At 51.0% G+C, this 21,674-nt stretch overlaps 1 protein-coding gene across 1 annotated transcript in view; it reads left to right on the plus strand.

The window, feature by feature from the left end:
• The first annotated feature begins 125 nt into the window (after positions 1–125).
• Positions 126–21,674, plus strand: part of CUL4A (cullin 4A) — a 44,757-nt gene continuing 23,208 nt past the window's right edge. The window contains exons 1-9 of the mRNA XM_059995872.1: positions 126–386; positions 1,056–1,171; positions 10,602–10,705; positions 12,484–12,553; positions 13,717–13,790; positions 15,848–16,010; positions 16,333–16,422; positions 17,364–17,446; positions 19,428–19,495. Of these exons, the coding sequence (XP_059851855.1) occupies positions 233–386; positions 1,056–1,171; positions 10,602–10,705; positions 12,484–12,553; positions 13,717–13,790; positions 15,848–16,010; positions 16,333–16,422; positions 17,364–17,446; positions 19,428–19,495 (922 nt within the window). The 5' untranslated portion in view covers positions 126–232. The remainder of the gene's footprint in view (positions 387–1,055; positions 1,172–10,601; positions 10,706–12,483; positions 12,554–13,716; positions 13,791–15,847; positions 16,011–16,332; positions 16,423–17,363; positions 17,447–19,427; positions 19,496–21,674) is intronic.

Genomic DNA, 21,674 nt, shown 5'->3' on the forward strand with positions numbered 1-21,674 from the left:
CGGACTGCGGCGCCCGCGAGCTCGGGGCTGGGTCGGGTCGGGGTCTGGAGTGCTCCTGAGGCCTGCGGCACCGGCTCTGGTCGGGCCGGGTCGGGCGACAGTTGGGCTGGGCCGGGTGGGGCTGAGGGAGCGCAGCGGAGGGAGGGCGAGGCCGGGCGGCGGAGACCGAGGCCGAGGCCGAGGCCGAGGCGGAGGCCGGGCGGGCGGCGGGCGGGGCGCTGCGGCCGCGGCCATGGCCGACGAGACCCCTCGGAAGGGCAGCTTCTCGGCGCTTGTCGGACACACCAACGGCCTCACCAAGCCCGCGTCTCTCGCCGCGGCCGCCGTCACCTCCAAGCCCGGAGCCGCCGGCGGCTCCAAGAAGCTCGTGATCAAGAATTTCCGAGGTGGGTGCGGGGCGGGCGGGGCGGGGGTCCCTCCCCTTGGCCGCTCGGGCTGCGACGTCGGCGGGGCGGCGCGGGCCAGCGGCGGCTTCCCCTTGGTCTGTATAGTTGGTCCAATGGCATTGAGTGACGCCAGGCAACTCAGGTGTCCCGGTTCACACGGCCGAGCCGGGCCGAGTAGCAGGACTGAAGCTCTTCGTGATGTAATTTAATTACTTGCTCCACTTCTCACCAGCTCTGTCGCTGTCACCGTCTCAAAGCAGGCGTCTTCGATGCAGACACACCAGTTACAAGCTTATTCTTCACCTTCCTCCCAGCTTGGAGTAGTTTCAGTCAACTTTAAATGTTGTAGAGAGCTTAACTATTCCACGTTTATATGTTTGTGAAACCCACTTGTTCAGTAAAGGAATACTGTTAAGATTTATATGATTCCTACATGTGCTTATTCTAAGTATCAGTACTAGATGTATTTATTTAGCCAAACGAAGATGGAATGGTTGCGTAGTCTGTAACCCAAGAAATTTATAAATGTGGTACTTGTATTGGGAAAACCTAATTTTTGCGCTCCTTGCCTGTGTGTCTTTTAAGGACTTTTTTTGTGGAATAGTTTTTTAAAGATGTGTGATTCTTAGCATGGATGCCGTTACCCACTGACTCCATCTGCATTTACAGACAGACCTAAATTGCCTGACAACTACACTCAGGACACCTGGCAGAAACTTCATGAAGCAGTGAGAGCCATACAGAGTAGTACGTCCATCAGATATAACCTGGAAGAGCTCTACCAGGTAAGGCTCCACCTGTGCAGAAAGCAGAGCTCGTTAGAATTCTCACTGAGATGTAAGCACGCAGTTTTCTTAGGGAGAACTTTTAGACCTGAGGGGGCCAGGGTCCGGTTTTTCACTTACCTGATTGTTTTATAGTGTCTAAATAGCACAATTATCCAACTCCTGTGAAATGGGACCCAGACGTGGATCTTGTGCTCCTCGGTGTTGTTTCAGAGTCAGTAATGAAGGGGATAATAGAAATCGACTCTTGCCTGCAACAAGAACAGTAGGAGTTCGGTGGCAGCGTGTCCCAAGTCGAGGAGTGTTTTCCGTTTCTGGTGGTTGTGGGGTTTTTATTTCATTTTCAGGCCTCAGCTGTCTAGAAGGGTATTTAAAGTTAACCCATTACAGGAGAGAAATGCGTTTCTAAGAGTCACATGACTTCTAATATCTTCCAAATGTGCAGCAAACTATTACTGTAATTCCATTATGTTATATATGAAACTCTTATTACAGTTTGACTTGTTAATGTGGATTTTCCCCTTTTAGTTGTGTTTTGTGATTAATTGTTGCAGTTAAAACGTGCAGACTGGTTTTGTTACATTTAATTTGAGATAACGATGTTCCTTTTCTAACACCAGAAGAAATGATCAAAAGTAGGTTTCACTTTTGGGATATTTCAGTTACACACAGACTGGTTTTCCTGATATCTTGTTTTTAAAGAATGACATTCGCTAACTGGTCTAATACTATCTACATTTTAGGTAATATAGCACAATTTCTGCTAAGAGACTTAAATTTTTTTCTGTTTACATAAGCGATTACATTTTTTTGTTTACATAAGTGAAAAATTATGGAAACTACAAAAAGTACAAAGAAGAAAATAAAAATCACCTGTATTCCTACCACCCAAAGAAGACTACCATGGACAGTTCGATGGACACCTGTCCCTTCTTTGTCTTAAGTTTGTGTGAGGTTATTGTATTGTTTAATCGACTTAATTACGGTGTAGAGTATGTACTTCAACAAGTTTTAACAAATGTATCCAATTGTATAACCACCACACAATCAAGATACAGAATGTTTCTGTCACCCCGAAAAGTTCCCTGAGGCCCCTTTGCAGTGGGTCCTGTCCTGTGCCCTAACCCCCAGTCCTTGGCAGTCACTGCTGTGCCTTGTGTCGGTATGCTTTGCCGTCTTCAGAGTCTCATGTCAGTGGAACCGTGCAATTGTGCCTAGCTCCTTTCGCTTAGGGTAGGGCTCGTGAGTTGGGCACATGCATGCGTCCTGACAGTAATTCGTTTCTTTGTTGCTGAGTACTCTGGGGACCACCAGTTAGTTATCCTGAGGTAATGGACGTCTGGGTGTCTGGTTTTGGGTTATGAATAAAGCTGCTGCAGGCATTCATGGGTAAGTCTGTGTGGACAGAAATTCTCATTTCTCTCGGGTGAACATCTAGAAGTAGGTTCTCAGAGTAAAATGGAAAGTGTGTGTTTAACTTTACAAGACGTTTCCTAACTTTTTCAGATGGCTTCACCGTGTTGCCTCTCTGCCAGTGGTATGTGAGCGTTCCAGCTGCTCCGTGTGCTTGCTGGCATTGGGTATTGTCAGTCTTTTTAATTTTTGCTATTCTAGTAGGTGAGTAGTGGAATTTCACTACGGTTTTAATTTGCATTTCCCTAACGATATTAGGTATCTTTTCTTGTGCCCGTTGCCATTCCATACACCTTCTTTAATGAAGTGTGTGTTCAGATCTTCTGCTCGTTTTTTATGTGGTGTTTATTTTCTTATTATCGAGCGTTTGAGTTTATTACGTGTTCTGAGCATGCATCCTATACCAGGTGTTTGCCTTGCAAGTATGTTCTCCCAGTTTGCAGCTTGTCTTTTGATTCTCGTAACTATGGCTTTCAGAGAGCAGGCGTTTGAAATTGTGATGAAGTCTTCGTATCAGTTTGGTCTTCTGTGGATTGTGCTTTTAGTGTCTCTCTGAGAAGTCTTTGCCGAATCTGAGGTGGTAAAGATTCTCCCTTGAATTTCCTTCTTGCAGCGTTTTAGGTTTTACATTTAGGTCTGTTATCTGTTTTGAGGTGAATTTTTGTATTTGCTGTGAGGTATAAATCCAAGTTCACTGTCTTCCCTGTGGAGGTCCAGTTGGTCCAATGCCATGTGTTGAGGTGTCTGTCTTCTCCAGCAGACTGCCTTTGCTCCTGTGTCAAGTCCTTGTCCCTGTGAGTGTGGGTGTCCTAAGTCTCAAAGTCTGGAGCGCTGGCCCTGCAGCTTTATCCTTGTTTGGGTAAACTTGTTTTGGGTGTTCTAGGTCCATTATATTTCCATATGAATTTTAGAATCTGTTTGCCAGTTTCTGCAAAGACGCCTCCTAGGATTTTGGTTTGGATTGTGTGTTATTGTAGGTGAGCGTGGGGAGAGCTGCTATCTTGACAACACTGAACCCCCCAGTTGACCACAGGGGCAGCTCTCGCTTAGTTAGGTCTCAGCAATGTTTTCTAGTTCCACTGTGCGGGTCTTGTACATCTTTTGTGAAATTTATCCCTAAAGCATTTCATGTTTTTATGGTATTGTAAAAGGTAGTATAAATTTTAATTTCTGGTTGTTGATAGTACATACAAATACAACTCACGTTTATACATTGATCTTGTACATTGCTGTCTTGCTAACCGCACTTATCTCTAGTAGCTTTCTCGTAGATCCCATTGGATTTTCTGTGTAGACAGTCATGTCGCCTATACACAGGGATAACTTTACTTCTCCCTTTCTAATCTGCATGCCTGTTATTTCCTTTCTTGCCTCATTGAACTATATAGAACCTCTGGTGGTTAGTACGATGGTTAATAGAAACGGAAAAAGCAGACATCCTTGTTTTGTTCCTGGTCTTAGGGGAGAAAGCTTTCAGTCTTTCATCATTGAACACCATACGATGCTAGCTGTGGGTTTTTCAAAAATACCCATTATCAGGTTGAGGAAGTTCCTTTCTGTTCCTAGGTTGTTGAGAGTTTTTATCAGAAATACATGTTGGATTTTGACAAATTCTTCTGTGACTGTTGAGGTGGTCATGTTGATTTTTGTTTTTTAGTTTGTTAATTACACGGATTGATTTTTTCATATGTTAAACCAGTCTTTCATTCTGGTATAAATCCTACTTGCTCATGATGTATTATCTTTTCAATGTACTGTTGGACTCAGTTTCCTGACATTTTGTTAATTTTTGCATCTGTGATCACAAAGGATATTGTATTATTCTCATGTAATGTCTGTGTCTGGTTTTAGTATCAGAGTAATGCTGGCCTCATAAAATGAGTTGGAAATGTTCTCTTCTTTTCATTGTCTAGAAGACTTTGTGTAGAATTGGTATTATTTCTTTTTTGGTTTTTTTAAAAATAAATTTATTTATTTATTTTTGGCTGTGTTGGGTCTTCGTTGCGGTGCGCAGGCTTCTCATTGCGATGGCTTCTCGTTGTGGAGCACAGGCTCTAGGCGCGTGGGCCTCAGTAGTTGTGGCACTTGGACTCAGTAGTTGTGGCTTGCGGGCTCTAGAGCACAAGCTCAGTAGTTGTGGCACGCGGGCTCAGTAGTTGTGGCTCATGGGCTCCAGAGCGCAGGCTCAGTAGTTGTGGTTCACGGGCTTAGTTGCTCTGCGGCACGTGAGATCTTCCCGGACCAGGGCTCGAACCCGTGTTCCCTGCATTGGCAGGTAGATTCTTAAAGGGAAGTCCAGAATTGGTATTATTTTTTCCTTAAATGTTTGAGAGAATTCCCCAGTGAAGCCATCTTGGCTTTCTTTGTGGAAAGATTTTCAACTACAAATGTCATTAGTAGATACAGAACTATTCAGTTTATCCGTTTCTTTAAGTTCACTCATCTTCTGCGATGTCTAGTCTGCCATTAATACCATCTGGTATAATTTTCACCTCTGCATTCTTCCTTTCTAGGTGTTCGATTTGAATCTTGTTTTGTATCTTCTCTTTGCTTAACTTTCTTTAACGCGTGGAGCACAGTTCCAGCTCTTCTGTGTCCTTGTCTGTTGGCTCTTCAATTCCAGGTTTGCTTTGACTGACTTTTCTCCCCAGTGAAGGTGGTTTTCCTACTTCTTCGCATGTTTGATAGCTTTGATTGGATGCCAGACATTACGAATTTTGACTTGTGTGGTAGATGCTTTTGTTTTGTTTTGTGTTTTGTTTTTGTTTGTTTTTTGCGGTACACGGGCCTCTCACTGCTGTGGCCTCTCCCACTGCGGAGCACAGGCTCCGGATGCGCAGGCTCAGCGGCCATGGCTCATGGACCCAGCCGCTCCACGGCATGTGGGATCTTCCCGGACCGGGGCACGAACCCGTGTCCCCTGCATCGGCAGGCGGACTCCCAACCACTGCGCCACCAGGGAAGCCCTGTATTTCTCTGAATATTCTTGAGCTTTGTTCCAGACTCGGTTAAATTATTTAGAATCAGTTTGACCTTTTAGACTGTTGCCTTTAAGCGTTGCTAGGCAGGACTAGAGCAGTGTTTCGTCCAGGGCTAATTGCCCTGCTGCTGAGACAAACCTTCCTGAATCCTCTGCCCGGCATCCTGCTGTGTTCCCGCCTGGCTGGTGGGAAGTGTGTGAGCACCAGAGCCCAAGGTCTCTAAACTTTCGGCGGTTCCTTCCCTCACCTCGGCGGTCTCCTCCCACATACGTGCTGGACAGCGCTCTGCTGAGCACTCGAATTGGACCCTGAGGTCCCCTGCCCTCGGGGCCTTCGCCCTGCAGACTGAGGCCTCAGCCCAGGACGACTGCTGTGTGGCCTGGACGCTGGATGCCAGAAGCCAGAGTGGCTGGTGCTTGTGTCTCCTGTCTGCCACGGCCACGGCCTCTCAGAGCCCAGTGTGCAGCGCTTCGGAAACTGCTGCTTCGTGGATTCCTTCAGCGAAGGCTGAGTCCGCTTCCTTTACTTCGTCTGGACCCGGAGCAAGAGTCCCACCGAGTGCCCAGACTCAGAGGCTTTTGCTTTAGTGAAATACTGTGTCTTCCAGCGAGGCTTCGTTATTGCTCTTTCCCTGGAGATTTGACTGTCTGGCATCAATTGCCCATCATTTTTCTTAGTAGAACGACTTTGCTGGACCCTTTACCCAGGATGTGTTTCATAATCGTCACCATAGATACTATTGTAAACAGTGTTGCCAGATGCCCTGGGTATCGTGGGTGTCGGTGTGGGTGTATGTGAGACCCTGAGGGCTAGGGCTGCTTACCCCCAAAGTGGCACCATTCATTCCAGGGAACATCTCAGGAGGGCCCGTGTGGGGGGCAGTGGATGGGCTTTTGGACGCAGGTGTGCGGGCGGGTGCCTGGCCACTCAGAAGTTCCAGCAAGTCTAAGTACATCTCTGCAGAGTGAGCCGCTCACATCTTGTGGAGCGAATGGGGTGGAGATAGTAAGTGATGTCGCGGTGAAACTATCCTGGTCTCCAGTAGAGTGGACAGTGCACTGGACCTGGTGTTTCAGAATAAAGCCTGAGTTTCTGCTGAGGTGGTGTGGTATATAATTTGCCAAAGAATCTTATGTGCAAGTAACAGTTCTCACCAAAGCTGGAAAGGTTTTTTGTTTGTTTGTTTTTGAGGAGGTTTCCAGGATTATTTGAGGGAGAACCTCTTGTTTTGATGTTGATCAGTTTCCCAAAAGTGGGGTCTGGCATCTCCCCGTGCCAGGTCTGAGGAGGCCTCGGTGGAGGGAAAGGTCACCTCCAGCCTGTCTGCACAGCCTGCCTGCAGTTTCTTACTTTGTTTTTGTTTGGTAGAAAGGGATATTCAGATTACATGAAAAAGTCATAGTAGATACACATCGTGCTGAGAGTCATTCTCTTGTAATGCGAGGAGGAGGAGATGTTGAGTGCATCCATCTTTTCTGAATTTAGATCTGAAATCTCAACTTGAAGAAAGCGTATCTTGTGTGTCTTAGGTCTGTGTTTTTGTCCTATTCGTCTCAATGAGACAACAGAAAACTGAAGACTGCATTTTCGGGAATGGTTTCGGGGAAGGCTAGGTGTTGATTTCAGACTAGTTTTTTGTTTGTTTTGGTTTTGGTTTTTTTATTACTGAAGAACAGTTGATTTCCAGTGCTGTGGCAATCTCTGCTGCACAGCAGAGACTCAGTTACACACATAGAGGCATTCTTTTTTAAATATGCTTTTCCATTACCATTTGTCCCAAGAGATGGGATACAGTTCCCTGTGTTATACAGTAGGACCTTGTTGTTTATCCACTGTAAATGTGGTAGTTTGCATCTACCAACCCCGAACTCCCAGTGCATACCTCTCCCTCCCCCTCCCCCTTCGCAACCACAAGTTTGATCTCTATGGATTTCAGACTAGTTTTGATGCACGGAATCAAACCTGTCACAGAGAACTTGTGCTTGAGAAAAGCTGTGCTGCTGACCTTGAGTCACGGGGTAGATGTCTCCAGGAAACCTGTGCCTGGTGAGAGCTCGGTGAAGGAGAATGGAGTGGAGTTGGGTCCTGATGGATTAATAGGGTGGTTGAAAGTGATGCAAGCGGGTGAGGAAGCCCAGAAAATGGGAAACAAGTGGACACTTTATTTGATGGACCAATTTGAGAATGTGAATTAATCAAGAGTGAATTCAATGCGTAAGTTATTCAAAAACAGAGAATATTCAGGTTCAAATATCTTAGGCCTAATAGGAAGGATTTTGTTAATTCAGCGGCTTTGGTCACTCAGCGAAATCAGTCATTTGTACGAGGGCATTACGTCCGGCATTCACAATGGGGGCCGGGAGGGTGGATGTCTTCCTGGGACACCGCCCCCCCTTCATTCTTCGTCCCACGCTCAGGACCAAGTCCTTGTCTCCTTTTTACGTTGCCCTTTCCTCGTTTCCTGTGGGTGGGAACCGCAGCGTCCTGGTGGCGGCTTCTGTGTGGTGTGCGTGTCGCGTTTACACAGGCCTGCCACCGCGTAGGGTGACCTGGGGCCTGGCTCCTCAGGAGAGTCCACAGGGGCGTGGCTTCCCGGGGGTGGGGGTGGGGTTTGCTTTTCATTTCTCCCCTTCATTTACCTAATAACTCAGAGTACTTGCCCGCTCTTTCCCTTACGATTTCTCACTCTGAAGCGTCGCACTCTGCTCTGACGTCAGCTGTCGCCTAACTGCTGGCACCCGAAGTGCGTAGTTGTAGGTGCCGCTTGGCTGTTTTGCTCCCTTAAGGCCCTGGCGGGGGGTCCTCGCTGAGGGGAGCGCCCTCGCAGGCATGGGTGTTTTGCTGGGACACTCGTCTGTCCTGAGGCAGATAAGCGTGTGCAGAGCGGGCGTGGTGGCAGGGCTGGGAGGCTGGGACGAGCGGGTGTTTCCCCTCGGCTACGCTGGTGTGAGGAAAACCTCTGTGTCCCAGTGCTAGGAGGGCCCAGGTCCTGCCGCTCCCCACCTCCAATGCCTGGATCCAGAGGTGTGCTCGGTACCAGTACCGGTGCTGGTCACGTGAGGTGCTTCGTACACCGCGAGGAGGCATTTCTAAGCGTCCAAGTGTGACTGAATCTCCTGAATGTGTTCTGGGGAGGGCCTCCTGTCTTGGGCCGCTCCCGCAGCCCCTAAGAGCCCACGGCATCCCTGCCCCCCCCCCCCGCCCCCGCAGGGAGCGAGCCGGTGACAAGGTGCCTGTAACATGAAGACGCCAGCAGTGACTCAGCAAAGACCCAAGACGTGCCGGCGCCCCCAGCACGCCTGGGTGCCCCAGGGCTTGGCTGGTGGTTTTAAGGGGCCTCCAGATTCTCAGAAAAGAAATCTCAGTGGGCTTCACGTGAATAGTAAGCGTGTGCTCGACAGGACATACATACGAGGGAGAGTTGGCTCTAGCATTCACCCAAAAAAGTCACAGCTGGGAAGAGATTGTTCTGAGGACATTGACACCTGGTTCGTGAATCGGAGCATTCAGAAAACGGTTCTAAGATGTCCTTTGATGAAGGACACGTACCACTAAGCTTATCTTTTTACCAAAGAAACATGTTTTCTTCGTATATTATATTTAAAATTTACTTGGTAATAATTGTTTGTAATGATTAACTACTGGTGCAAAGGCCTTTGTTAGGAGGTTATCTTGGTTTTTTTTTTTAAGAGAGAAAGAGACAGTAGATCTTGGACTGAATTATGAAAACATGAAGCTTTGGGGAAAGGAATTGAAGGATGTAAAAACAAAATGTGGTTGGGAATCCCTTGTTCTAAGTAAGGCAGAATGTAAGGGAAAGGGATTTTTATTCTTTTAATTATTGTCATTAGTCCATATTCTCTTTGACCTTTTGGGGGTTTTTTTTGCGTTACGCGGGCCTCTCACTGTTGTGGCCTCTCCCGTTGCGGAGCACAGCCTCCAGACGCGCAGGCTCAGCGGCCATGGCTCACGGGCCCAGCCGCTCTGTGGCATGTGGGATCCTCCCGGACCAGGGCACGAACCCGCGCCCCCTGCATCGGCAGGCGGACTCCCAACCACTGCGCCACCAGGGAAGCCCTCTCTTTGACCTTTATAAATATGCATGTGTTTTATGTATTATATATTTCTTTACATAATTATTTTCTTAACACCTATAAAAATTTAAGTTACTCTTTTTTCCCCTCGGGAATATATTTGAGTTAAGATTCCAAAGTGTCTCTGTTCTGTATATCTCCCATGTATTTTAAAATAGGCAGTAGAAAAACTACATTTCTGTTTATAATATTTCGTATTTGGATTGAATCAGATGCTGATTTTGTACATGAGATTTGAAAGAAAATTTTATTAGAACTGGTACGAATATACAAGCATTATTCCTTTGATGTGGATCGAAACAGCTAATGAAAAATATTTCTGCTTCAAAACCTTGTTTCTGCATTAATTTGAGGCAGATTTGGCCCGTGCTCCTTCAGCTTATTTGGGACAGAATCATCAAACTCATGAGCGTGAAAGGAACTGGAATTCCTGTCGTTCTCCCCCCACTGGAGGGTGGTCACCAGGGTCTGGAGCAGGGATTTCCGGCTCTGGTTTCACGTTGGCGATGGTCAGGGTCAACTCACACACCTTCCCATGGCTCCACCTCAGACAGGAGTCATCCAGACACAGGCCCGGGGGCTCAAGCTGCTTTTGAGTCCTCGGGGGACGGTGTGCAGCCAGCTTGAGGGGCTGTTGAAGAGGGAAGCTTGCGAGTATCGTGAGCAGCCCAGCCTGGGGCCTGGGTGTCCTGCGGCTGCCAGCGCGGCACCATCCCATCTGCGCTCCAGGTTCACTGTTGTTAGGGACCATTTTTGCCAAACTTCTACTGGATTCCGGCGTTGCAGGGATAATTGCCCTTGACCATGATAACTTATTTGTGGATTACGTAAGTGTGGGCGTGGCTTTGTGTTACGATTTGAGCTGTTTGTACAGATAGGTTGCTTTTAAAGAACAAATTTGTCTTTCACAGTGAATAACTCATTTATCCCTTTTGTTTTCAGGCTGTTGAAAATCTTTGTTCTCACAAAGTTTCCCCAGTGCTCTACCAGCAGCTGCGGCAGGCCTGTGAAGGCCACGTCCAAGCACAAATCCTGCAGTTCAGAGAATATCCTTTTTTTGGCTTGTGAAGTTCCTATTTATTACCTAAATCTTTTGAAACTGAACATTAATAGGATAAAGAACTAATGAGCATCCTTAATATTAAAGCAAAAGCTTTATAGAAACAAAACCTTACATTTGTATCATATAACCCAACGTAGCAGATGTTTCTGGTGGAGTTTTCACCGTTTAAATTACTTGGCTGACCTGATTGAAGTCAGTGTCCGCTTCTGTAGTCCATTTGGAAGCGTTTAGGAAGAGTCTGAAAAAGACCTTAAGGTTGGAGTGCTGCGGTTCTTTATTCTTGTTTTTTAAAGATCTGTGTTCGTTTTCTGTGATTATAACCAATTCCCACAGAGTTGGCCGCGTGAACCAACCCCGGCCTGTTGGCCTGCACTCTGCAGGTCGGCTCGCGCTGGGCTCAGGGGCTCTCGGCTCTGGGCCTCGCCAGCCCAGATCACGCCGGACCTTTGGTTGCCCCGGGTGGGGCCGCACCTGGCCGCAGCCCCCAGGCCTCCCAGCGCCTCAGGTTGGCTGGCGTGGGCTTGACCCTGTGCAGCCTTGCTGGCCCCCGCTGGCCACAGAGACCGGTCAGGGCGCCGCCACGCGATGAGCGCCTCGGCTCAGCGCTGGGCACCGGAGCTGCCGGGCCGCTGCCGAGGTGGCACCTGCCTCCGTGTGCTTACGACGCAGGCTTTTTCAGACTGTTCGCGGAAGGTCTGATCGCATGGGCCATTGTAGGTGTGAGCAGTTGTAACGGTTCTTCCAGAGTTACGTGTTAACCCTTCAACTATTTGGTCTTTGCTGTGACTCGCTCTGTTTCTGAGGTAGGAGCGGACCCTCGAGAAAATGAGTGAGGCGCTTGGCTGGGACCCCTGTGGCTGTGGTCAGTGCGCCCCCAGCGCCTTCCGATTTCACACGCCAGAAACGGGCTGCTGTGTGTTGCCTCCTCTCTCCGTGCTCGGAATGTTGCATGGAACCTTGCAGCCGTGCCGAGCCGCGTGCCTGCTGCACCTCGGCCGAGGGGCCGCACTGAGGGGTGCCCCCGTGTCTGGTGCCGTGGAGCTGAGACAGGCTGGAGCGGGGCCGAGGCCCGGGAGGCCGGGTCCTTGCCTCCGCCAGCTGCCTGCGCACCCGTCCAAAGGGAGTAACGGTGCGCCGTGCGGCTGGGTGTGAGGGTGCTGTGTGGGCTGTAGGCGGTGTAGACGTTGTGACCGTGGGGCTTCAATTAACCTGTGCACACAGTGCCCGGGTGCTTGGCGAGGTTTTCCCTAGGAGCCCGCACCAGGTGTCTTTTGCTGTAAATAGCGTCCCGAAAGTCAGGTCGTGCACGTGGTGCACGGATGAGACGTGACGTACGTCTCTGTGCGACCAGAAGTGACCATTGGCCCTCAGCCGTTGTCCTCCGTCTGCCCGTCCCCCGGTGCTGTTCATAGTGGCTGGCTTCCTCGGCTCTGGGACAGCATCTCCAGAGCTGCCCTTTGGGGCGGGGCCTTTGATCCACCCCATATCCCACGAAGCCTCAACGGGCAGTGGGGTGAAAGGGAAACGGGGAGGGGCAGGAAGAGATGGAGGCAGGGATGTGCAGGCAGGTTCATCACAGGTAGGCAGGGAGACACGGAGGCTGGAAACCACCTGTGTGGCTTCTGAGCTTCTGCCCTTTCAGTATTCTGATCACTGAGCAACATGCCTGACTCGGAGGCGAGGAGAGCGGAAAGTAAAGGGTAAACATTGCAACAAGTAAATTGGCCGGTGTTTCTGAAGTTTTCCTTAGCAGGTCTGCACAGACTCGCTAGATAGTGTTTTATTTTTAAAGAAGATTAACACATGCTGGCAGGATCACTGCAGACAAATGGTAAGCCTGCTAACGTGCTCCCTGAGTGGGTCTCAGTGCACACGCCCTCTTGGGTCTTTTCCTCCAGCCTCTGGCTCAGCTGGACGGAAGGCAGATCTGAGTAGCTGGGAGTCTGTGCCCCCTTTGCATCCAGCTGTGTTGTTTGTTTTTCTTTTTAACCAAAGCGTGGCCCCATCCATCTTCCCTCAACCCCCAAGGAAGGCAGGGCCTGGTTGGGAGCTGGGATGGGGAGTTCTGTTCAGGCCAGGTGCTGCCATCCAGCTCCGACCGAGCTGGACAGTGGCTGGAGAAGAGTGGGGACGGCCTGCTCTTCTGGGGTGGGGCTGGCTGCGAGCTTGGCCTTCGGGCCGACCGCACATGTGACTCGTGGTGCCTGTGATTCCCCGTGGGTCTCTGAAGTTTTCCTTGATCTCAGTTTATGCCTGAGAATCAAGCCTGAATCCCAGGCGTTTACTGTAACTAGACAACCAGGCTTAGATTTAGTAGATACATTGATTCTCATTTGATTTTATATATATGAGTTTTCAGGGTGACCTGCCTGAAAATTATGTAAGTGAGAGAAGAGATAGTATCAATAGCTTCCCTAACTAGGTTGAATTCTTTGGTTTCCTGACTGAGGTGAGTAGGCGACAACGAATGAGTCTCTCTTGGGCCAGGCACCGGGGGACGGTAGAAACAGGTGAATGTGTCGGGAGGGTTCTCTCTACGTGTGTAAGCACACCTCCACGACGCAGTCTGCGGCGCTCCCTGAGAGAGCCCCGGGGCCACCGCCCACCACGTGAGCCTGCAAAGTAAAGTCGAGTACACACACGTGGCTGAGAGCCTCATGCCAGCGTAACGAGCCGGAATGCTGGAAGAATTCAGCTTAGAGCATCTCCCAGTCTAAGGAGGTTTCACCACGTCAGTCAGGAAATGACTGAATTTCAAAGGCATCTTTGAGGCGAAGTGCTGTACAATCCCTCCAGTCAGATTTTCTGGATAAAAGAGACGAAAAGCAAACACCAAGGGGAACATGTAAATTCAGGGAAAAATCAATCATGAGGGTCTTGAAGATACAAACATCTTTTCATTGAGAAGCAATCGTGTTAGACTTGAGACAGCCAGGGTTGGATGTTTTGTCGGTAAGGTACATAAGTAAGTCAGGTCCTCCTCTTGCCCTCCAGATCATGATCAGAAGCATCTTCCTGTTTCTGGATCGTACTTACGTGCTTCAGAATTCCATGCTTCCTTCCATCTGGTGAGTGTCCCCCGTCCTGGTCTGTGGCTGAGACTGCGGCCGACCTGTGTCTCCGATGGTTGATTTGATGACACGTGCCCGACCGTCTGTCTGTGGCCCTCTGTGTTGGCCAGGGTCGCTGGCACGCAGGGCTGCCCCTCAGTGGCTCTCGGCCCGGAAGTGTCTGTCACCATGAGGGGCAGCTGCCGAGCTGGCAGCCGCCAGTGCAGCACGTTCTCCTGTGGGCACGGAAGTGCCTTGTGAAGTTGGTTTCTGTCACCTCTTCCACCTCTGCTCTGGGAAAGGCTGGGGAGCCGGTCACTCTCTGATGGCACCCCCCGGTACTCTGCCGATGGGCCGGGCACAGGGCGTTGGCTTCCATCTGCTCGGGGCAGTGTGAGTCGGGAACCCTGTGCCCACGTTGCCCTGGGTCCCTGGTCCCCGACTTCCAGCGTCGTCCCCGAGCAGCTCAGCCTTGGTGACAGGGCCTGTCTGTGGTCTCGCCCTCGGTCCTCCTGGCCTGTGCCCATGTGGACGTTCCCTCCCGATTCAGCACGCTGTGTCCTCTCGCCACCTCTAAGCCCCCGTCCTGTAAAGTCGCTTCCTTTTCTAGCTTCCTGGCCGTCTGTTCACTCTGACCCAGGGCGGTGCGATTTCTCCTTCTACCACCGGGAAACCGCTTATTTTTGTTTCCTGTAACCCACGCATGGGGCGGCTGGGACCCTCTCTCCCACGTGATCCCATGTCCCCTCTGCTCCTCTGTCCTCTCAGCCCCGACTCCTGCACTCCTCTTGCTAGACACCCATGAACCTCTGCAGGACAGATCGTTGTTACTCAGAGAAACAATCAGTTTGGAAAAGCTGATGATGACAGGAAGTCACAGAGCTCCTCCTCTGTGCGGGGCTCTGTCCTCAGGGCTTCAGCACCCCCTGACTGACTCCATCCTTAGAGCAGCTCCATGAGGGATGACTATCCTCCAGATGGAGAAACTGAGGCAGCGCGGCTGCCGCCGCAGGACCTTCTTCTGAAGCTGCACTCTCAGCTCAGGCTCCAGCAAAGCCACCAGGATGTGCCCACGGCTTCCTCCTCCCCCAGCGCGCCTGGGCGCAGCAGGCTTCCTCTCCCCACCTCCTCCCGTCTCAGCTAGTGGGCCGCTCCCACGGACTCTGCAAAGCTCAGGCCGGGGCTCCACTGCACACCCAAGTTTCTCACGCACCCTCACAGCGATCCCTGCCATCCTGCACGAGCACACTTGCTTCCCTGCCTGCTGCAGTGGACGGGGGCTGGTAGGCTTCACGCTCTGGGCAGTGCCTCCAGGTTAGACAGCAGGGTTACGTTGTAAACTACGTTTAGACTCTGGAGCCTGACAAGCTGGGCACAGCAAGCTCCTTGTAATCTCTGCCTCGGTTTCTCCATCTGGAGGATGGTCATCCCTCATGGAGCTGCTCTAAGGATGGAGTCAGTCAGGAGGTGCTGAAGCCCTTAGGACAGAGGAGCAGAGGGGATGTGGGAGCACGGAGAGGAGAGAGGGCCCCAGCCGCCCCACGCGTGGGTTACGGTAAACAAAGACAAGCGGTTTCCCCGTGGTAGAAGGAGAAATCGCACCGCCCTGGGTCAGAGTGAACGGACGGCCAGGAAGCTAGAAAAGGAAGCGGCTTTACAGGACGGGGCTTAGAGGTGGCGAGAGGGCACAGCGTGCTGAATCAGGAGGGAGCGGGCTGAGGGAGTGCGATGGGCTCTGGTTTGCACCCTCAGTTCCGTCGTCCTGTGGCCAGGGCCACACGGGAGGCGCAGCTGGAGGATGGGGGCAGGGAAGGTGGAGGGTCCCAGGGCTCCCGGGCAGGACGGCGGAAGCCCACTGACCCATGCAGGAAACAGGCAGCAGTGATGAGGAAAGAATTAGGAGGCACACCAGACCGTCAAGAAGGAAAATTTTTTTAAAAAAGGGGTTCTTGACACCCGGACCAGAGAGTTAGCAAGTCAGTAGCTTGGGGGTGATATTCATAGTGTAGCTGGAGCTTCACCCAGAACTTCTAAGAAGTGAAACTAAAACAGTCTTGTCTTCTCTGTTTGTACAGGGATATGGGATTAGAACTATTCAGAAACCATATTATTAGTGATAAAATGGTTCAGACAAAGACCATCGACGGCATCCTGCTGCTGATCAAGCGGGAGCGGAGCGGGGAGGCCGTGGACCGCAGCTTGCTGCGGGGCCTGCTGGGCATGCTGTCCGACCTCCAGGTGGGCCCCGCGTGTCCTCACAGCCCGTGAGGGCGGTGCTGCACCCGGGCGACGAGGTGGCCACGACGTCGGTGTCGGAACTGACACCGTTAGGGTATTGGTGCAAATATGGGAGGGGAATGACTCGACTGGCACTCACCCGGAGGCGGCCAGGGCCTGGGACCACCCTGGGCAGAGCAGGGGGGCTGGGCGAGCCCAGGCAGCTTGTCACGGGCACAGGTCACGGCAGCCGTGCGCCCTCAACGTGGGGCTGCACCAGCACTTCAAGCTGAGAGCTAGGTTTCTTCGCTGTAATTGGTCGTTAACCCTGCTCATTTTTTAGGTGTATAAAGATTCATTTGAACTGAAATTTTTGGAAGAAACTAATTGTTTATATGCTGCAGAAGGCCAAAGGTTAATGCAAGAAAGAGAGGTGAGACAACGAAATGTTTCTGAATTGCCTTATTTCATTTTCATAGATGTGCATCTAAGTGTGATTTCTAAATGTTTGTCTCTTCACGCTGGCAAACATCTCACTGAAAATCTTCCGAAAGTTACAATCTAGTTTAAATTCCAGTGATGAGCTTCTTTGTGAGTTTATTGAGGGCTTAATTTTTTTCTCCTAATTTAGAAACCCTTCTATTGTCCCCCACCCCCAGCAAAAAAAAGCTAGTGAAATAGCTTCTAAAATACATAAAGAAACTCAAGCTGAAACAAGAGTTTAAAAGATAATTCTTAAACATGAAAGAGAAACCTGACATGTTACAAATTTTCATCTCTGTGAGGCATTGAAAAGATTACCCAAAAAGCCACTGGAAAAAACCATGTATTTAGTAGTAATAAGAACCCAAAAACTTGATAGCTGGTTTCTCGGATATCAGAGCCCAGCTCAGCAGGAAGCCCCTCGGGACCATCACAGGAGGGGGAGTCGGAGACTGGCCTGGCTGCCGCCCCCTGGCCAGAGCCTCAGCGACCCCTGTCATGGGGCCTTTGCTGTGCAGGCAGGTGACCCTTCACCCCTGGAAACTCAGAGAGAGTGTGTTTTGAGATCTCCTGCAGCCACTCTCTTTGGGGCCTCAGAGGAACAGCCTGTTGCTTGGCGTTTGCCAACCCCGCCAAGCGTGGGCTGGGGGGTGCCGTGCTGCCTGCCCCCATTCCAGACGTTACCTTCAGTCTCCAGGATGGGGCTGAGGGAAGCCTCCTGCCGTGTATCTCCCTCCCCCTCCTCAGCACCCCTGCTCCTGGTACTCCGTTAATGTTTGGGCCTGAATGTACAGTCTGCTTTTTTTTCTTAAATAAGGAAAACAGTATTTCAGCTTCTTGGGTAACATGAAGGTTTTTGTTGCTGATATGTTTAAATGTTGTGTTTGGAAGGTTCCGGAGTACCTGAACCATGTGAGTAAGCGCCTGGGGGAGGAGGGTGACCGCGTGATCACGTATCTAGACCACAGCACACAGTGAGTACCACTCCCGCGCTCAGCTCCGTGACCCGCAGCGCCTTGTAGACTCACTCGCTGCTCTCTGAACCTGAACGTATTCTGCTCCTGGGACAGTTTGCTTGTTGTCTGTGATCACTCAGCACTTGTAAGTCACACTGACTTGTGGCCTGTGGTGAGTTAGCATCCAAAGGGAGTGATTCAGGCTGAGATACTTGATATCTTCTTATAGACAGTTTATAATTTATGTTATAAATGTATAATAAATTTATAGAAGTTTATGTTAATGAGGTATCATCGAGTATAGGCAATTTCGGTTGTAAAGTTTTGTTGGACATCTGATATAGCTGTAATTTTTCCTTATAGTGCTCAGTCACATTATTTTTTCTTTTAATGTTTACTTATTATATTTATCTTTGGTTACGTCGGGTCTTAGTTGTGGTATGCAGGATCTTTTGTTGCAGCATGCGGGCTTCTCTCTAGTTGCGGTGCACGGGCTCCAGAGCGCGTGGGCTCTGTAGTTGTGGTGCCCGGGCTCAGTAGTTGTGGCCCACGGGCTTAGTTGCCCTGCGGCACGTGGGATCTTAGTTCCCCGACCAGGGATCGAACCCGCGCCCCCTGTGTTGGAAGGCGGATTTTTAACCACTGGACCACCAGGGGAGTAACTTGTCCCTTCTCTTTTCATCCAATTTTTTTTTTTTCCTCTAAACCTGAGGTCATTGTGTAGCTAGGGAAAAGTACAAGGGCAGGTTTTGTGAATGTCTGCGTCAGGCACATAATATTTATTCAAGTGAGGAAGATTAGAGCAGAAACGTGAGAGACGGAAAAGAGAGATGTTTTTAAGAGGGAAAGTGCTAAAACGTGCAGAACGTGGTGACTCCCGGGGGTGGGGGGAGGGGCCAGGCAGGATGAAAGAAAGGGACAGGATGTGACAGCTTGAGAACGTGGAAAATAGAGGGTCGTGAAGCAGAGGTGAGGCTGCTGTCAGACACCTGGCGCTGGAGGTGCGGTGCCGTCGGGCCGAAGCGGGGTCCATGGGGGTGGGGGGGGGCGGGGGGTGGAGGAGACTGTGTGCAGCGCCCGGTGGCGCCGGGCCCCTCGGCCCCTCCTCCCCGGGCTCCGGTGTGTAGATGCTGTGTTATAACTGCCCCTTCCCCAGTCTTGCTTAGGAGTGTCTGAGAGTTAAGCAGAGCAGAGGGTGGCCCCCCTCGGGTTAGGGTTTCGAGGGGCACTGCCCGACGTGGCTCCTGTGGTGTCGGGCGATTCAAAGGTCACAGAGTGAGAAACGGTTTTCGGAGAAACAGGAGGGAGGTGGCACAGGTAAGGAGCCGCGGCAGCCTACGGGCTGCGCTCCGGGCACCCCTTCCCGCCTCGCCCGTGCACGCCGCTGCCCTCGGGACGGGCGCTGCGGGTGTCGGTGCAGGCCACGCCTCTGGGCCCTCCATGCCCGGAGCCCGAGTGCCTGCCGCGCCTCCCTCTGGGGTCGCCCTGAGGTTCACCTGAGGTGGTGCGGTGAAAAATTCCTCAAAATGAAGGCCGAGGTCAATACCCCTGGGAGCGAAGTGGGGGCTCTGATCTCCTAAAAGAAGAGCTGAGCGAGCAGGGGCGATGGGGGAGGAGTGGCAGCTATGTGTCCTGCAGGACATTCTCGCGGCCACTCTGAGAAGTCAGATTTTGAAGAGTGGTCCTGGGGGAAGACAGGCAGGAAGAAGTGAGGGCAGAGGGGCAGCTGTGGGTGCAGGAGGCCGTCTGTGGGACCCGGGCAGGGCAGGGTCGCGGGCAGCCCGCCCGGGTCGTCCCCAGGTGCGGTGAGCGAGGGTGCCTCCCTTCCGCTGCTGTCCGCCTCTCCCGGGGCCCTGGTGACCTGAGTCTGTGTCGGCGTCGGTGATGGCTGGGCGTGTGCTGACTTGGGCTCAGCTGCGTGGACGGGGGTCCCCGTCCTCCACAGCCGACAGGCTCTCCCCTGTACTTCCTTCCTGACACGCCTCTGTTTACTTCCCAGGAAACCACTGATTGCCTGTGTGGAGAAGCAGCTGTTAGGAGAACATTTAACAGCGATTCTGCAGAAAGGTAGGTTTTCCCAGCTCTGTGTCTCTGCACTGATTGCTCGTCCCTGATTTGCTAAGAGAGTTAGCGGAGCATTGTAAGCACGCGAGGACACTTGTTGTTGTAAGAAGACAGGCACTAAAATCATCGGAAAAATGATGGACATTAGCCCTTGAGGGGAAAATTGATTACACGCAATAGTGAAAGGCGCCCGTAAGAACCACGGTTTAAGCTAAAATCACGTGAAGTCCTATCCAGGCTGAGAGGTTGGTTGCGAGAGGCTCTCTGGCTGGCAGACGGCCTGGGCTGTGCTCACAGGCCCCATCCTGTACGGGGACGTCCCTCCTGGGCACTGACCCGCAGGTGTGGACACACGTGGTCCGACGGGCCGGGGGCGCCCGCGGGCTGCATCCCTGCCCTGCGTGCAGCTCTGCGGCAGACGAGCTGCTGGCGCCATGGCCCCAGGACAGAGGCGGACCAGGCCAGCTCGGCACGCGGCTGACGGTGCAGTTTCAGCGCCGTGCTGTTAGAGGTGATGTGACGTTTTCACTCCCACCCTCACTGTAATGAGCACAGTCTAACCTTGCACACTTTAGTGCTTGGTGTTGCTTTTTATAGCATTTAGTGTTGTGTTTGAAAGTCATTTTGGAGCCACGGGATCTGTTTCAAGCTATTGGAAACCTTAAAGTCTAATTTGGGGAAGGCCCAGTAGCCCCCAAATGCGTCTGGTTGGGGTCTGCTTTGCCAGATGGTAATATTATCTCTAATGAGACACTAAACGTGGGGCTTCCAAGTGAAACCAGAATGAAGCCAAAAGGAGAGAATTAGTGTTCGTGAGCATCTGCTGTACTTCATGTAAATGCCTTCTGGTCCTAGAACAGCCCCAGTTTACAGGAAAACCGAGCGAGACACTAGTGCCTTAGATCATGGCCTGAAAGCCAAGGGCCAGGGTGCGAATCTGGTGTCTCCTGCTCACATCACACTGGAGCCCACACACTGGTACGTTTCCACGTGGATGGAGCCTCGATTTACTGTCCACCTGAAACAGGTGTCCTCCGATTTCATACTAGGTGTTTATTAAAAAGGAGTCACTTTTTTTGGGGGGGCGGGGGTGCCACGCCGTATGGCATGAGGGATCTTAGTTCCCTGACCAGGGATCGAACCCTCGTCCCCTGCAGTGGAAGCACAGGGTCTTAACCACTGGACCACCAGGGCGGTCCAAAAAGGAGTCACTTTTAGAAGAAAAGGGAACTTCAAGTAGACAGTAGAAATTTGGATGAATCGTTTCAGTGTGTATTTTGATACGCAAAATTATTTCAAGAAAAGGGAAAATTATATATATGTAAGAGTATACTCTAAATTTTATTAAAGGCATTTTAAAAATTAAAAGCTATAATTTTTGAATTCTTAAGTCATCATTCAGCGTTTCAGTAGATCAGTTGTAGAATAAGTTATCTGCATCAGTAGATCAAATCGTAATTGAGAGAAATACAGACATTTAGAGCCTTGCTCAGGGTCCGTCGGCACAGCCTACGTGTTTGTGTGTCTTTGACGTGTGGACGGTGCCTGATTCACAGCCGAAGCTGAGGCTGCAGTCACGTGACTGGCTCACAGCTTCTCCGCTCTAACCTCACTGCCTCCCCACAGTTACCAGAAAGAAGGTGGTTAGGGCGTCCTTCACGAAGCTCTTCTGGCTGTGGTGGTTTTAGAAAATCTTTGTAAATCTTTGTTAAAACCTGAAATAGTAAAGACCTAAAAAAATGCTGTTAAGCACCTCCAAGTATCTGATAAACAATACATGTTTTCCTTCCACAATTTATTGTACAGGTGAATAAAATAAGTCAACTAAAAGATTAGATTTGATAGCTTATCTTAGGCAGATATACTTTCTGGCTGATGGACTAAATCAGAAGTGATTTGGGGTCGTAAAGCCCCCAGGTCAGAGAGTTGGTGTGAGCGTTCTTCGGACCTTTGCTGCAGTGGCCAAATAAGGGGCCTCCGTGCGGGGAAGGAGTGGGGACTACACCTCCCAGCGTGGTGCTCAGGGGACCAGACTCGCCTGCTGGGCTGCGTCACGGGGCCTTGCCCGCCTAGGAACCAGCCGACCCCTGGGTTTCCGTGTCCGCGGGGGCCCTGTGTGCCGCGAGCCCCAGCCCAGCCTAGCTTTTGCTCGTGCCGCCGTCCTGCCCGCCGTGCCGAGCTA

This window comes from Delphinus delphis, chromosome 18 (genome assembly GCF_949987515.2).
Source record: "Delphinus delphis chromosome 18, mDelDel1.2, whole genome shotgun sequence".
Lineage (NCBI taxonomy): Eukaryota > Metazoa > Chordata > Mammalia > Artiodactyla > Delphinidae > Delphinus > Delphinus delphis.